The sequence below is a fragment of the Eulemur rufifrons genome, chromosome 18 (genome assembly GCF_041146395.1).
Source record: "Eulemur rufifrons isolate Redbay chromosome 18, OSU_ERuf_1, whole genome shotgun sequence".
NCBI classification, from domain to species: Eukaryota; Metazoa; Chordata; class Mammalia; order Primates; family Lemuridae; genus Eulemur; species Eulemur rufifrons.
In genome coordinates, this window is record NC_091000.1 from 26,879,763 (window position 1) to 26,894,227 (window position 14,465).

The window sequence follows — 14,465 nt, forward strand, 5'->3', positions numbered from 1 at the left end:
AGAAGAAGAATCTGCATGGACTCCGTTTTGCTTAAGGGTGGTAGCAGAGGCAGCTGGCTTTCTGAGCAGCAGTGCCTGCAGGATGGCATTCCTGCCTCTGAAATGATTCCAGTAGGGGTGACAGTAAATTGGAGTTCCTGGCAGGAGGATGTGGAGTGTGGCAGTGGCAGCAGTTTAGTCAGCAAGCCAGTTCTGGGAGGCGGTTTTGGTTTCCTGGAAGCTGAGTCTTGGGGCTGGTTCTTAAGGTACCCAAACCTTCCTTGAATTAACCATTTTTTATTGTTGTTGTTGTTTATAAATACCTTTTCTGCTTCATCAGGCAGAGTCAGTTTCTGCTGCCTCCAACAAGAACATGAATATCATATCGTCGGAGTCTATTTACAGCTCTGAATGTTAAAAGCCTAGCTGGAATTGCATCTGGGGGGAGAAAAAGAATAGAGCAATTAAATTATAAGACTATTTTTTAAGCACTAATAGTTATTAGGAGTGGTATAAGTGCTTGCCACACAATAACTCATTTAATCTTCACAAAAACCTGGTGGGGATGGTATTATTCCCCTGACGCCAGTGAGAAAACTGAGGCAGAAATTAACCAACTTGCCAAGATCTTGGTGGTGGTGATTACTAAGGCCCTGTGACAGAGGCAGATCTAAGTTACCTTAGATACCTAAGTTATCTAAGATTCTTGCTTAAGGGCCATTGAAATATGAAATTGTTCCATATTTCTGATAAGTTTAAAGTAGTAATGTATTGAATCATCTTACCATGTGTATTAGCTCCTGTTACCCATATGACTCTCTTGTTTCCAAATGGCTATGATAAAAGTGAAAGCAGTGGCTGACCCTTTTCCCTTTCCAGACCCTTTTACCCCATGCGGATCTTCAAGTCCATGGTTCTCTCAAGTGTAACCCTTGTGTCTGAACTTTAACACGTTAAGCATCAACTTTCAAGCTTGCCCGGATGAATAGGTTCCTCTTCGCTTAGATGTCAGCTTTTAGTCAGAGTAATCCTGGTTCTTTTCTTGTCAGTTACAAGGAACACTTAGAGAATGTAAACATTTTTATCTGGGCCATTTTAAGAAGGAATAAACTAACTTGAAACAGAAAAGCTGCTCAAAATCTAAGTTAAAGAAGTATTGAAAAATCCTATGGAAATTGTTAAGGCATTTCCCAAACAGAATTATTATTAACACTAGTAACCATTTGTCACCTCTAAGAATACGTGACTACAGAATCAAAAGTCCTACTACAGATTTAAAACATAAAATAGATAAGTACATACACATGTTTTAAAAAGTCAGATTATTCACAAAATACTCATAGTTGCAGAAAAATCTCTGCAAAGAAACCTGAACTATGTGTTTTTTCCCCAAGGAAAGGCCCACAATATCTTTGAAATGGATTACTGAGGGAGGCACTTTAAAAATCCAAATAAAACATTAAACAAAGTTATAGATTAGATTAATAAGATAAATATCACCGTTAAAACTCCCATTATTTTGAAGTTACACATTTAAAGATAAATGTTTTCTTTCAAAATCATAGCTGTGTCCAAATACCTAAAGGTTTTTTTGTGTGTGTCTTTTATGTCATTCAGTAGTTATAAAATTTTCTTTAATTTTCTTTAAGTCCTGCATACCCATTATTCATTATATTTCTATTTCTTTCCCTTCCCTCTTCCCTCTCTCCTGCCTCTCTCTCCCCTTCTCCCCCACTCCTTCTCCCTCTGTTCTATCCTTATCTATTGGTAACATGAAAGCTACTACTGTTCATTTATTTTGTAATGGGTCACCTTAGTGAAATTTTGTGTTATTTCTAATAGTTTTTTAATTGATTTGCTTAGGTTTTCCTGGTAAATCATTATGTTATCTGCAAAGAAATATTGTTTTGTTACTTCTTTCTAAATACTTATAATTTGTTTCATTATATTGCTTACTTGCATGGACTGGACTAGTTCTTCCAAAACAATGCTACTTAACAATAGAGATATCAATGTCATTATCTATTTTTTTCCGACAATCATCTCTTTCCAGTTTATCTTATATTCTGCTCCTATTACCTCAGAGACTGTCAATTTTTAGTTGTCCTATTTCTTCAGCCACTCTTACTACTTCTTATAAGGCTGAATTGAATTTGCTACAGTTTTCTTACATTTGCTTTTATTTCTACATTGCATTTATGCCTTTGGTATCATTCCTATATCTGTTTAAAAACTGATGACTTTATTTCCCACTATTTCTGCCTTTCTTTATATATTTCAATCAGTTCTTGGGAAAAGGGAAGGTATGAGTCCACTTTTACTACCAACTCTAAGCTCCAAAAGAGCAGGGACCTTTGTCATTTTTTGCTCATTGCTATGTTCCCAGTGAGAAGAAGAGTGCTTTCAGTATCCCAGGTAAACTGTTTCTTCCTGCTTAGCAGCGGATGGTTTAGCTATAACTGGCTTTTGCAGAATTTGGAATCAAACAACTGAACTAGATGAGCTGTAATTTCCTAATTTATAAAGTGAGAATAAAAATATTCCTGCTACTTCACATGATAGTTTAAAGGAACAATCTCTAACTGTATATGTGATAATGCTTTATAAACTGTAAAAGTTCATATCATTATTCCTTTATTCATGTAGCTCTTTATTCATGTAGATCTTTTCATTACTTCCTATTTTTTCTGCATTGGTATGAATATATAAATTCACTTTGATTTCTTTTTGTCAACTATTTTTCTTTTTCTACTCCTACATTACCATAAGTTTTTTTTTTCTACTGAAATAGTATTTCTGGAAATTAAAGTTGATAGCTTTTTTGTTTGAACAAGCAAGGTTTTTATTTGGTAATGAAAATGTGTCCCTTGTGATACCTATTTCTTACTAATCAAAACCCACTATTCCCTTCATTGCCATACCAAGGACTGTCTTCAAAGATAGGCCCCTGAGGTTTTGTACAGGTTTTTGAACAGGTTTTGTATTGATTTTGGTTAATCCAAGCTTTGAAAATATGTGATTTAGGAAAATGGTATTCAAATTTGAACTAAGTAATATTAATATGTAGGAAATACATTTTCTTCTTATTCAATTTCTAATTAAATAAAGCCTCACATTTGAATAAAGATAAACCATGTTTGGTTCTTGCTGCTTAAGTTCCTGCAAAAATAATCCCTGTACAAGCTTTTCGAAGATACAAGTCTGTACCTGATATTATTCTTTCACTTAATTATGTCAAGGAAAGACAAGATTGTACCATTTACTCATTTTAATATTTTAATTTTAACATTTAAGGATGATTCATTTATATTATAAAAGGGAAAATAAGAGCTAAATTGGAATAGTTCCCATTCATTTTCAGTCCAAAAATGAAAAATATCCTTGAAATAGTATCTGTTCTAAAAGCAAATCAAATTTTAATACCAAACAAATTTTAGATAATAAGTTAAAGTATGAGGCTGTTATGGGCTGTATAGGTCTTTAAAGAAGTAATTAAATTAAAATTAGGTCATTGGGGTGGACCCTAATCCTGCCCTACCTGGGGTATTTCAATGTGGAACCAACTCTGCAGTGCACATTGTGTTCCAGATCCTTCATAGAACCAGTCTGAAGCTTGCCTCCAGCAGAAAGCACATGTTTGCTTGGCCTTTTCCCCTGTTCTATCCTCTCCCCAAAGATCATTTTTTCCTAAGAACGTGCCCTCAATAACTCACTTGTGCAAGAATTCAGACTGTGCTCTGCTCAAGCTCTACTCCTAGGGGATTTACCCTAGGCAATTGGTGCCAAAACTGCTCAGAGGAAGCAGACTCTGACAATGGGAGTCTCCAGTTCCCTTACACATCAGTCAAAGGCAATGAAAACCCATCACAGGAGCTGGGTAGAAAATTGGTAGCCTCTAGCACAGAGCAGCCCTGAGATTCGCTGGTGCCTCCTTCATAATCTTCATTCTTTTTCATCAGATGAACTGAGATAGGATATAAGTGAAAGGGAAAAAACACTAATTGGTGCAATGATACAAGGGAAATAGTAACTCTTAAGTTCTGCGGAATAAGGTGGCTATTACAAAATGCCCTGTTGTAGTGAGAAGGAAAATGAAACCTTCAGATTCAATAATAAAAAAACCTTTTCAACTCAGAAAGTCTTCTTGGCAGTTTTTTAAAAGCCAACTATTCAACAGCAACTCCCCCACAAACCTTCTTATATATGCTTCCTGGAAATTGTGACCAATCATAATCCTAAATAAATTATGTGTGAATGTAGTGAATGGAACATGAGAAGCAAGAGGACCTGAATGGGATAAGTGGCAGACTATAGTAGATGCTCTTGGTCCCCACTCACATCCCCTCAGCCAAACCAATTCATCCATCAACTAGCTGCTATGACTATTGCCTGCGAACGTCACAGCTGCTCCACTCTGTGAAGTCCTTGCCAAAAATCAGCCCTTTCACTTAGGAAATTACCCCATCACCACCACAGGCAACTCTGTCAATGACTGTCATGAAGAACGAGACCTCTTAATGGGACCAACTTGGTCATGTTTTATGACACACAAGTTGTTCTCCAGTGCTCCTATAGGACCGGGCTGAATCTAGTTTCCAGCAGAGACCACATTGCTGCACAACCTTTTTCCTCCTGCTCTGCTTCCCTCACCTTCCTTCCCCCAAGTGCATTTTCTTAATCAGTCACTTTCACAAAAACTCCCATCTTAGCCTCTACTTCTGGGAAACTCGACCTAAGATCCTTCCTGATCATATTACTTCCTTACATCTCCCAGAGGTAAATACTCTTAAAATTGTGTTGTTTATATGCTCATACATTTTATTATATATACCTGTATATTTAAATGATACATAGCATTGTTTGCATATTTATGAAATTTATATAAATTGTATCTTTCTGAAACTCATTTTTTCATTCTCAAAGTTTCTCAGATTTATGCACATTCATATATATTGCTCTAATTAATCATTTCACTCTTCCACTTCACTGCATTTATTAAATTGAATTACTTCAGAGGTTATTTTTTTTAATTTTTCTCCTACAAAAAAATGTAGCTATGAGCATTCTTGTACATAAGAACATCTATCTAAATTCGGCTCTTCCCAGGAGAGAAACTTCTAGGTAAAAGTGTATGTGCCTCTTCAAAAACTTTATGCCATTTTTTTTTTTTAAAAGTGGTTGAAGTGGTTTACTCTATCACAAGAAACATTGATTTGTTCACAATATTCTACATTTGCAATAATAGTGGTATTCCCTGATATTTAATGTTTTCCAAATTCTTGAGTATGTAATCATACCATCATAGTTTCAAGTTGCATTTCTCTGCTTACTAGGAGGTATAGCATATTTTCAGTTGAATTACTTTGAGTTCCTAGGGCCGAAGAATCATGGTACATTTCCCACATCATAAACTTTATTGTTAATCATATAGTAGATAGGCTGGGAGAGATGGCTCACGCCTGTAATCCTAGCACTCTGGGAGGCCAAGGTGGGAGGATTGCTTGAAGTCAGGAGTTCTAAACCAGCCTCAGCAAGAGTGAGACCCCATCTCTACTAAAAATAGAGAGAAATTATATGGACAACTAAAAATAGAAAAAAATTAGCCAGGCATGGTGGCATGGGCCTGTAGTCCCAGCTACTCAGGAGGCTGAAGCAGGAGGATTGCTTGAGCCCAGGAGTTTTAGGTTGCTGTGAGCTGGGCTGATGCCACAGCACTCTAGCCCAGGCAACAGAGTGAGACTCTGTCTCAAAAAAAAAAATTAAATAAATAAAATAAATGAGGGAGTATTTGACATAGAGAATGCATGTAAACTTGTATCTATTTTCTTAAAAAAAGAAAAGAAAATGAGACACCATGCACTGACCACCCAGCTTAAGGAATTGCATGTTAATAACCTCATTGCATATCTGCTATCACCCCCTAACCACAATACCATGGAAATAGTGGGCATCTCTGTCACGTTCCCTATCTTAAAGGGAATAATGCAATATTTTAAAAAACTGTATTTCCATAATCTAATTTAATGTATTTTTAAATTCATTTAGGCAATAATTTATTCCTTTTTGCATCCAATTCTATTAATATAAAATAGAAAATAGCCATTTTTAAAAATCTGGTAGAACACACACATAAAATCTTCTCAAGCTGTGTTGCCCTTTGAGAGAGGAAAATTTCAATGGCCATTTCAGATTCTTTATTGTGTATTGATCTGTCCAAGTTCTTTTTCCTCATTCTCAGAGAGAAAAGTAATTTACCCAATTTTCTGTTGCCATTTAATGGCAGAGATGAAAATTTAGCTCAGGGCTCATCGATTCCATTTTTTATGCTCAATCGCTATGATGACTATCACACAGCTACATTTTTATTTTAGAAAATCCCCTCCCCCCAAATTTGGAGTATAGAGGAGGAACTAAATAAATGAAATAGTGAAAATCGCATATTTAGAAGATGACTCTTTAATTAGCCTGAAATACGGATTGAAGGCAGATATAATAAAAGGAGAAAGATAAGTTAGTAAACTTAGCACAATAACCCAGTCATGAGTTGAAGAGTACAGAGTGCATTTTTGTTGATTATAAATGAACGAAAAGAAAATGGCAGATGGCCAAAGCAATAGAACATGGAGTGAAATGTAAAAATAAATAAAAACCCTTAAAAATAAGAATTTGAGATACACCATTTCTTTGGCAGAAAGCAAAACAAAACACCTTACACAGTAAAAGGAAAAGGCTGAAAGGAAGAACTGGTAGTGAATGAATTGAGTTATATAACCTGTTGGAGTGAATGTATCTTTTTGCCCCTCCTGTATCTCTGTCCGTGTGGAGGCAGAATCATTAGTAAAGCATTGCTGGTTTCTCCCTACCCTCTCATGCATGCCTCCCAAAAGATGGAAGAATGATTTAAAGAGTTTCCAGGAATGAATATCTTCCCTCTTTTCCTTTTTCTTCCTCTATTTTTCTGCTCTGTCCCATCTCCAAGCTACAAGTTCTGGAAAATCAGAATGAGGCCTCTGCCCCAGTCCAGAGCTCTCAGTGATGAGCTGGCTGAAACTGTGTGATTCTGGGTCTCAGTATTAGGATAAGCCACATTTTCTCATACAACTTTACCATTAATAAAGGTTATATTTGGCTTTTTAATCTGCCTATTCTTTGTCCAATTTGTCAATTAGTTCAGAACTCGGGAAAGGAAAATGAGTGATATTTTTTAGCTTCCTTGAACATCACATGTGTATTGAGACACATATATTAATAAAATACATGAATGTTTAGAGATTTAAAATGAATGGATAGTTGATTTGTTTGAAACTGTAGTAAGAATTTGTGAAACATTCACACAGAGGGAAAGGGAAAATTAAAATCCTGGAAAATAATTACAGCAAATTGGGTTTCTAAATCCTGCTCCAAGACTCATCTACATAGAAAGAAACAGAGTGTATCTTCCAGCACACAGAGACCTACTTGGAATAATAAGAGATAAACCAGAAACCAAGGGAAAAGTAATTTTAAAAAGGAAGAGATTCTTAACAATATCCGATATCCCAGAGGGTTTGAAAATAAGGATATAGAATGCAAGTTACACTCTTCAAAAGGTACATTTCTATATGTGGTGGGCACTGAGCATTATGGTGGTTGTCTTAGGACTTTGCAAGAGGAGAGGAAGAGGTTGAGAAAGAACAAATCATGAGATGCATGGGACAAGAGTTTCTAGCACCTAAAGTGCCTGATATTTCATTATTTTTGAGGGACTTAACAGTTCTAGCACAGTCTATAAATATGCTTAACACAGACTCCTTTTTCCAAAGTAACTTGCAACCTAAGAATAACAGAACATAGAGAAGGATTTATGGCATGTGTATGTATGTGTGTTAAGTGTTGCGAATTGATGAGGTAATTAAGTTTGTCAGAAATTGTGATAAAATTTGATTTTTGTGCTTGATTAGGAACTTTCAGTTCTTGACTCCTTCAGGGTAAAAACAAAGCAAAACACTCAAAAAACCCCCAACCAACCAAAAAAACTCCAGCCACCTTCCATCATCTCTCTTGCTTCAACTTTGCTTTCCATTTCTTGATCTTTCCATCCCAATTTCTTTCTTTTTCTCTCTTTTTGGACTTTGCTAAATACTTTAGTATTTAAGTTTAGAGAAAGGGCTTGCTAAGATTGGATTTGATTTCAGAGAGAAAGATTTGATTTAATTTGCTTTTTACCTCTTGGTTTATCCTCATCTCAGAGATCTAACTAGTAATAAATTAATTCTAACTCTAAAGAGAATCACAAATCCAATCTCAATGGGAAAAAAAAGTGGTTTGCATTTTTACCCTTATCTCTATTCAAAGTTAGAAATTCCTTGTACTATCAACCTATCTTCAGTTCTGTGGATATTGATTGTTAAATAACACATAAATGCACTGTCATTGTCTTTAGTTTTTTCTTCTGGGGAAATAGAGACTGGCCACTCTAAAATTTCCACAGCACATTATAAATATTTACTGTAGGATAAGAAAATAGATTGGACAGACACCAAATATCTTGATCAAAACTCTAGGCTCTTTGCTAGAGCATAGCAGTCACTGGAATCTGCCATCAAAACTTTCTTGTCTATTGTTACATTTCTTGTTCTAAAAAGTTTTACCATGCTTGCTGCCAATTAAGGAAATTAAGCAGAAATTTATTCTTCATGATGACAAGATATGAAATGTAACAGAAAAGACTTTCACACTGTTTTGACAACCTTACCATAAAAGTAGCAAGCTTCTAAATTTATGATTTCAATGAACTAAAAGTAAAAACAAAGGCATTTGAGTGAATACTTTAATATTTAAAAATCTAGCTAAGATTATTTTTCTAACTCTTTAATGTCAAGTTCTAGAGATGAGCAAAACATTATCTGCTGTCCATCTGAACAATATGGCCTTCGGTTTCAACCTACCCAAAAATTGTATCAATGACCAAAAGAGCTACTTAAATTGATAAAATTCGTGTTTACTTGATGAATATAAAAGGCTGGAAGTGCCTGACAATTTCTCGCAGTACCTTCAGTTTAGTTTGAAGAGATGTGTTTTTTCTTGCCTTTAAGAGTCATAGCATGGAACTAAACATACTCATTAAGGTTTTATTATTTCACTTTATTTCTTGATTGTGTTCCTATCTATAAACCAACTTAATTATTCTGAGAAATATCTTAAAAATAAATACACAAATGCATGCATGCTTCTTTATTTCTTGGCTATACTCATGAACCCAAAGATATTCGGGGGTTTTGCTTATCTGCTTATCTTTGATCAAACTTCCTCAGCTCACACAACCATTGCTGACCATGCAAGGCCTTTCTTTGTTTAAATCTATGTTTAGTCTTTAACCCTATCTCTTGCTGCTGCCCGCCCCCACTCTCAGCCTCACAATGGTCATCCTCCAGAACCTATTTGATAAATAAACTTTGGTATTGATTTTGATTGGAATTTTGAGAAATGCAAAGTGTGGACCCATATATACAGGTGTTTTAGATTTACATAAATAAAATTTCACTATAGATTTCATCCCATTCCTTACTTTTTTTGTCCAAATCTTTCAAAAATATATCCACATTGTTGTTTATACCTACATCTCATTGCTTCTGGTTGCTATGTGACACACCATGTCAGGATTGATTACATTCTCTTTAGAGAGCATAAGGGTTTTTTTATTGTTTCAAATTTTTCATTTTTTTAAAAACAATTGACATAAAATCATATGTATTTATTGTATGCAACATGATGCTTTGATGTATATACATATTGTAGATGGTTAAATCTAGCTAATAAATAAATGCGTTACCTCACATAGTTATCATTTTTGTGGTGAGATCACTTAACATCCACGCTCTTTTCATTTTTCAAAAATACAACTTTATTAACTATAGTCACTATGCTGTGTATCTGTTGAACTTATTCCTCCAAAGGATTGATTGATTACATTTTATTTGTTCATTTCACTATTAATTTATTTCTTAATCGCCTCTAAAATCACACTTCTTCAAACAGTGCTACATTGAAGATATTTGAATGTGGCTCTCAAAGTTTTCTTAGGTACTTATCCTGCAGAGGAATTTTTGTCTCATACAGTGTGTATTTTCTTAATCAATAGGTGCTTCCTAATTTTAGGCATTTATTGTTGTGCAAGTCTGTCTACACTTCTGCCTTGCAGTGAATGAGGATTCCTGTTTGCCTATACCCTAACCATTATTTAGTATTAAGCAACTTTCTAATTTTTGCCAGTCCAGCTGGTGTGAAATTATAACTTATTGTGGTGATTTTCATTTTCTGAATCTTTTTTTTCCAGTTGTTGACTTGTAAGAATTCCTTGGTCTCTTCACTTTTTCTTGCCCTAATCACATATTAATTTCAACACAATGTAGCATCCCTTTATAACTAGGTTGAGTTATGTCCCTTTGCTTTTTATACATAAATGGTGACCCTCTTTTTCTGTTAATTAATATTGCAAAAACGTTTCTTAGCCACTGTATTGCACTATCTGCAAATGCCATACTAGTTCATGAGTAACTTCAGAACCATGGGTTTGAAATAATAAACAAGAAAAAAGACAGGCATTACTGTAAAATAATAATTCATTATGCATGAATTCTTACATTATGTTATATGAGAGAAGGGATTTGATAAGGTAGTCTTTTCTCTTTCCTAAGCATTTTCAAAACCCAAATCTAACTCACTTTTTTTTTTTTTTTTTGAGACAGAGTCTCATTCTGTTGCCCAGGGTAGAGTGCTGTGGCATCAGCCTAGCTCAGAGCAACCTCAAACTCCTGGGCTCAAGCAATCCTCCTGCTTCAGCCTCCTGAGTAGCTGGGACTACAGGCATGTGCCACCATGCCCAGCTAATTTTTTCTATATATTTTTAGTTGTCCATATAATTTCTTTCTATTTTTAGTAGAGACAGGGTCTTGCTCTTGCTCAGGCTGGTCTTGAACTTCTGAGCTCAAACGATACGCCTGCCTTGGCCTCTCAGAGATCTAGGATTATATGCGTGAGCCACCACGGCCGGCCCTAGCTCACTTTTTGAAGCACTGTCCATCTGTGACGACACAGGGCTACTCCCTTGAACTTCTCTAATATTTGGTTGCAGCAACTTTCTATTTCTGGAATTTAAGGCAATATGTAAAGAAGCATTTTCCTGAGGCATTTCAACAAGTGTAAATGTGATGGGTTATGGGTTCCACTCCGCCCATGCTGAGCACTGAACCTAAAGTGTCAGAAGCTCCTATGAATTCCTTAGTATATTTGGAGAGTGTGTGTGTGTGTGCGCGTGTGTGTGTGAAAGAGAGAGAGAGAGAGAGACAGAGAGAATTTGTGCTTTGTGGGAATTTTTATAGTGTAGAATTTAAGGCAGGAGCCCCCTAGGTCAGGTTCTAAGAATAGCACTGGTCACATATATTATATCATTGTATTTAGGGGCTGGAGATTACTCAGGATTTGGCTAACCCCATCCACTCTGTGCTAAATACATGAGGGATGGATAACTGATGGCCATGGCAGAGGTTGGCCAAGGGCGATGGTGGGATTAACATTAAGTCAAGAAAGAGCTGCTTGCCAGGTGCAATACTAAGAGCAAGAAAAAAGGGGGATTCTTAAGGATAGTAGCCACTATTTATTTAGTGTTTTATTTTAATCTCACAATAAACCAATGAGTTAATGCACAATGTAGGTTGCATTTTAATAAAGGAAAACTGAGGGAAGACGAAGTTAAATAACTTGTTTGATTCCCCATCATAAGGCACAGCTGGGATCTGTACCCAGGCAGTCAGAGTCCAGAGCCAATGACAGTGACAACTAGAGTATATTTCCTCCATAACACTTTTCAGTAGAGTAGTTGTTCAAGTCATCAATCTTGTTTTCAAGGCTAAAATTCATTGAAACAAGCTAACATAAAGTAGATGTTACTATGAGACGGCGTGGTGTAATCTCAGAAAAATTTAAAGATATGCATAAACATGTAATCGTAACTCATGGAGTCTGAAACTTGGCTGTAATTGCTTCTCCAGACCCATTTTTATACTATATTTAGACTCCAGTGTCTACCGTTGACTGACTCCTAATTTTCCCAAATCCCTTTTCCCTCCAGAAAGAAATATTGCCCAATTTTGTTTTTGTTTAATTGCAGTATAAATCTTGTGTATCAAATCAGTTTATAGATTGATTTTATGAGATCAGATTCAGTCAACTCTGGTCAGTGATGAAGGTGACAAAGAGAGGTCATTACATGGTGTAAATTTTTACTGATTTGACATAACTGAAAAGTCGGGAGGAATGAAGCTCGAGCAAGAATTACATTCAGTACCACGATCACTGACAGTTTTCTAATATTAACCACATGTATATTATCACCCCACATACTCTCTCCTCTAAGAGACATTCAGCCAATGCATCTTGTGCTAATGATACAGTTTTACAGTATATACTGTTTTCAGTATCAAAATCCTATTCTGATGTTCATGCCATTCTGCATACTTTGAATTTTTTAGACACTACAAATATATATTGTATAGAATGATGGGGGAAAGCAACTACAACATTCAATATGCATAACTAATCATAACTCCTACTTAATTTTAACAAAATAAGAAATTACTACAAACTTCATTCGTGAGTCCAAATCACTGCAATTAGTTAGAGGTACGGTTAGACTAGGTCAAATTAGTTGGACAGTATACACCACGGCAAATGTTCTAATAGAAAGAAACCTGGTCCCTGACATGCTCAGCATGTTCATAAGAATGAGGCACAAGGAACAACTATGCATCTATGTAACGGTGAAAGTCCTCTGGTGGAGGACGTGGTCTCGGTAGCTACTAATCCCCTTTTCTTCCACTGGACCAACTCTCTGTTAAATTGCCAAAGAAGGGAGGAAATGAGCCTTTGGGACCACCCATATTTGTTTCTTTTCCTAAAGTTATATTGGTCTGGATTTTTTAATGGAATTCTGTTAGTACAGGTTTTAGCTAAGTCACTGAGACCATTGAGACCACAGTTCAAAGTAAGGTTCTAGACCAATATGCAGGGGTTGCAAATGGAGTTGTGAGAAAATTGGTCATGTGCTCTTAGTTAACTGTGTTTAACTTCTGGTCTGTAAAAGTGGTTAGTAATTTAGGTTTAAATTCAAAGAAAATTTATTTAAGAAGATTTTCTCTGTGTGTCTCACCACTCCCAAAGAAAAATACATTTTGCTCTCCCTTGAACTCAGGCCTAGAGAAAGGGCTTCGAAGAGATTCAGTAGAAAGCTTGGTAAATGTGCCCTGCTATTTGCGAGGTGATCACTAAACTAGCGTCTGAATCATTCTTTAACAATCTAAATGGCTGGATAGGCTAGGGTCTGTGTGAGAGTAGAACGTGAGCTGCAGTTTTAGGAGAATTTTATTTCCAGAATTTGTCAGAAGACAGAATGACTGTTACTTTGAATCAAATATGGGTTCTAGTTGGATGAAAGAGTTGCTGTGGGATTATGTTGGATGCTACCAAGGCAACTACCTAGAGAAAACGAAAAAAAAAAAATCTCAGTAGAAAAAAGCTGAGGTTTGACAGTGTGTGCATAACCACTGAAAAAGAAATAAAGAACCAGGAGAAACAGAGATACATTTGCCGTATCAAGAAGACTATAGCTGACCAGTCTACAGATACTGGGGAGTTGGGGAAGGGATCATTTTCCAAAAAAATGAGAGCACCTGATGAGACAGTCCATTAGGTTCAGGAAAGGGTAATATCAGAAGAGTGCTAGATAGATAACACTGTTCCTGCCCTTTCCTCGTCTCCTTCCTTCTTCTTCAACCCCAAGAATCAGAAGTCATAGATGAATGAGGGGGGAGGCTGGAACTGGCAAAGCAGAGAAGAGCCGAACCGTGCTGCTTCATCTCACCACAGCCTGACTTAGCTCAAAGAGTGGAGACTCAAAGTGAATATGAATTTGTATTATGATTGCACTGTACCAGACACATGAAGTCACCAACAGAGTCTGTGTTCTATGATTCTTAGTGTCCACAGAACTTTTTGTGCCTAATATTCACAAGAAAAGACAAGGTATATACTTCTCTACTATTTTTTATCCAGTTAAGGGAGAACAAGCACTGCAAATGTTAAAGTGACAATGGAAAAAAATGATGAAAGTGTTTTATATTCACATCTCATGAGTCAGGCTTATTTAATTCACTGAAACAAAAGTACTGTTTGTTACTAATTTACTAATATAAAATGTTAATCATAGGGGAATCTTGGTGTGTGGGGTATGTGGGAACCCTCTGTGATATCTTCACAATTTTGCTGTAAACCAAAATTGTTTTAAAATTTAAAATAAAAATAAAATAATATAAAAAAGAACATTTTAAAAATTATATCACATTTAGATTTTATTTATCACTAATGTCAAGGACAGCACTTTCATTAACATTTGTTGAGCATTTAGGTCATAAACACTTCAGATTCCACTTGTTGGTGTAAACCCTTGCAGA

The 14,465-nt window shown here is 35.8% G+C and overlaps 1 protein-coding gene across 1 annotated transcript in view; it reads right to left on the reverse strand.

The window, feature by feature from the left end:
- Positions 1–325: 325 nt before the first annotated feature.
- The window catches only part of SLC7A11 (solute carrier family 7 member 11), a 221,106-nt gene continuing 206,966 nt past the window's right edge, over positions 326–14,465 (reverse strand). The window contains exon 14 of the mRNA XM_069493252.1: positions 326–417. Coding sequence (XP_069349353.1) covers positions 326–417 — 92 coding nt within the window. The remainder of the gene's footprint in view (positions 418–14,465) is intronic.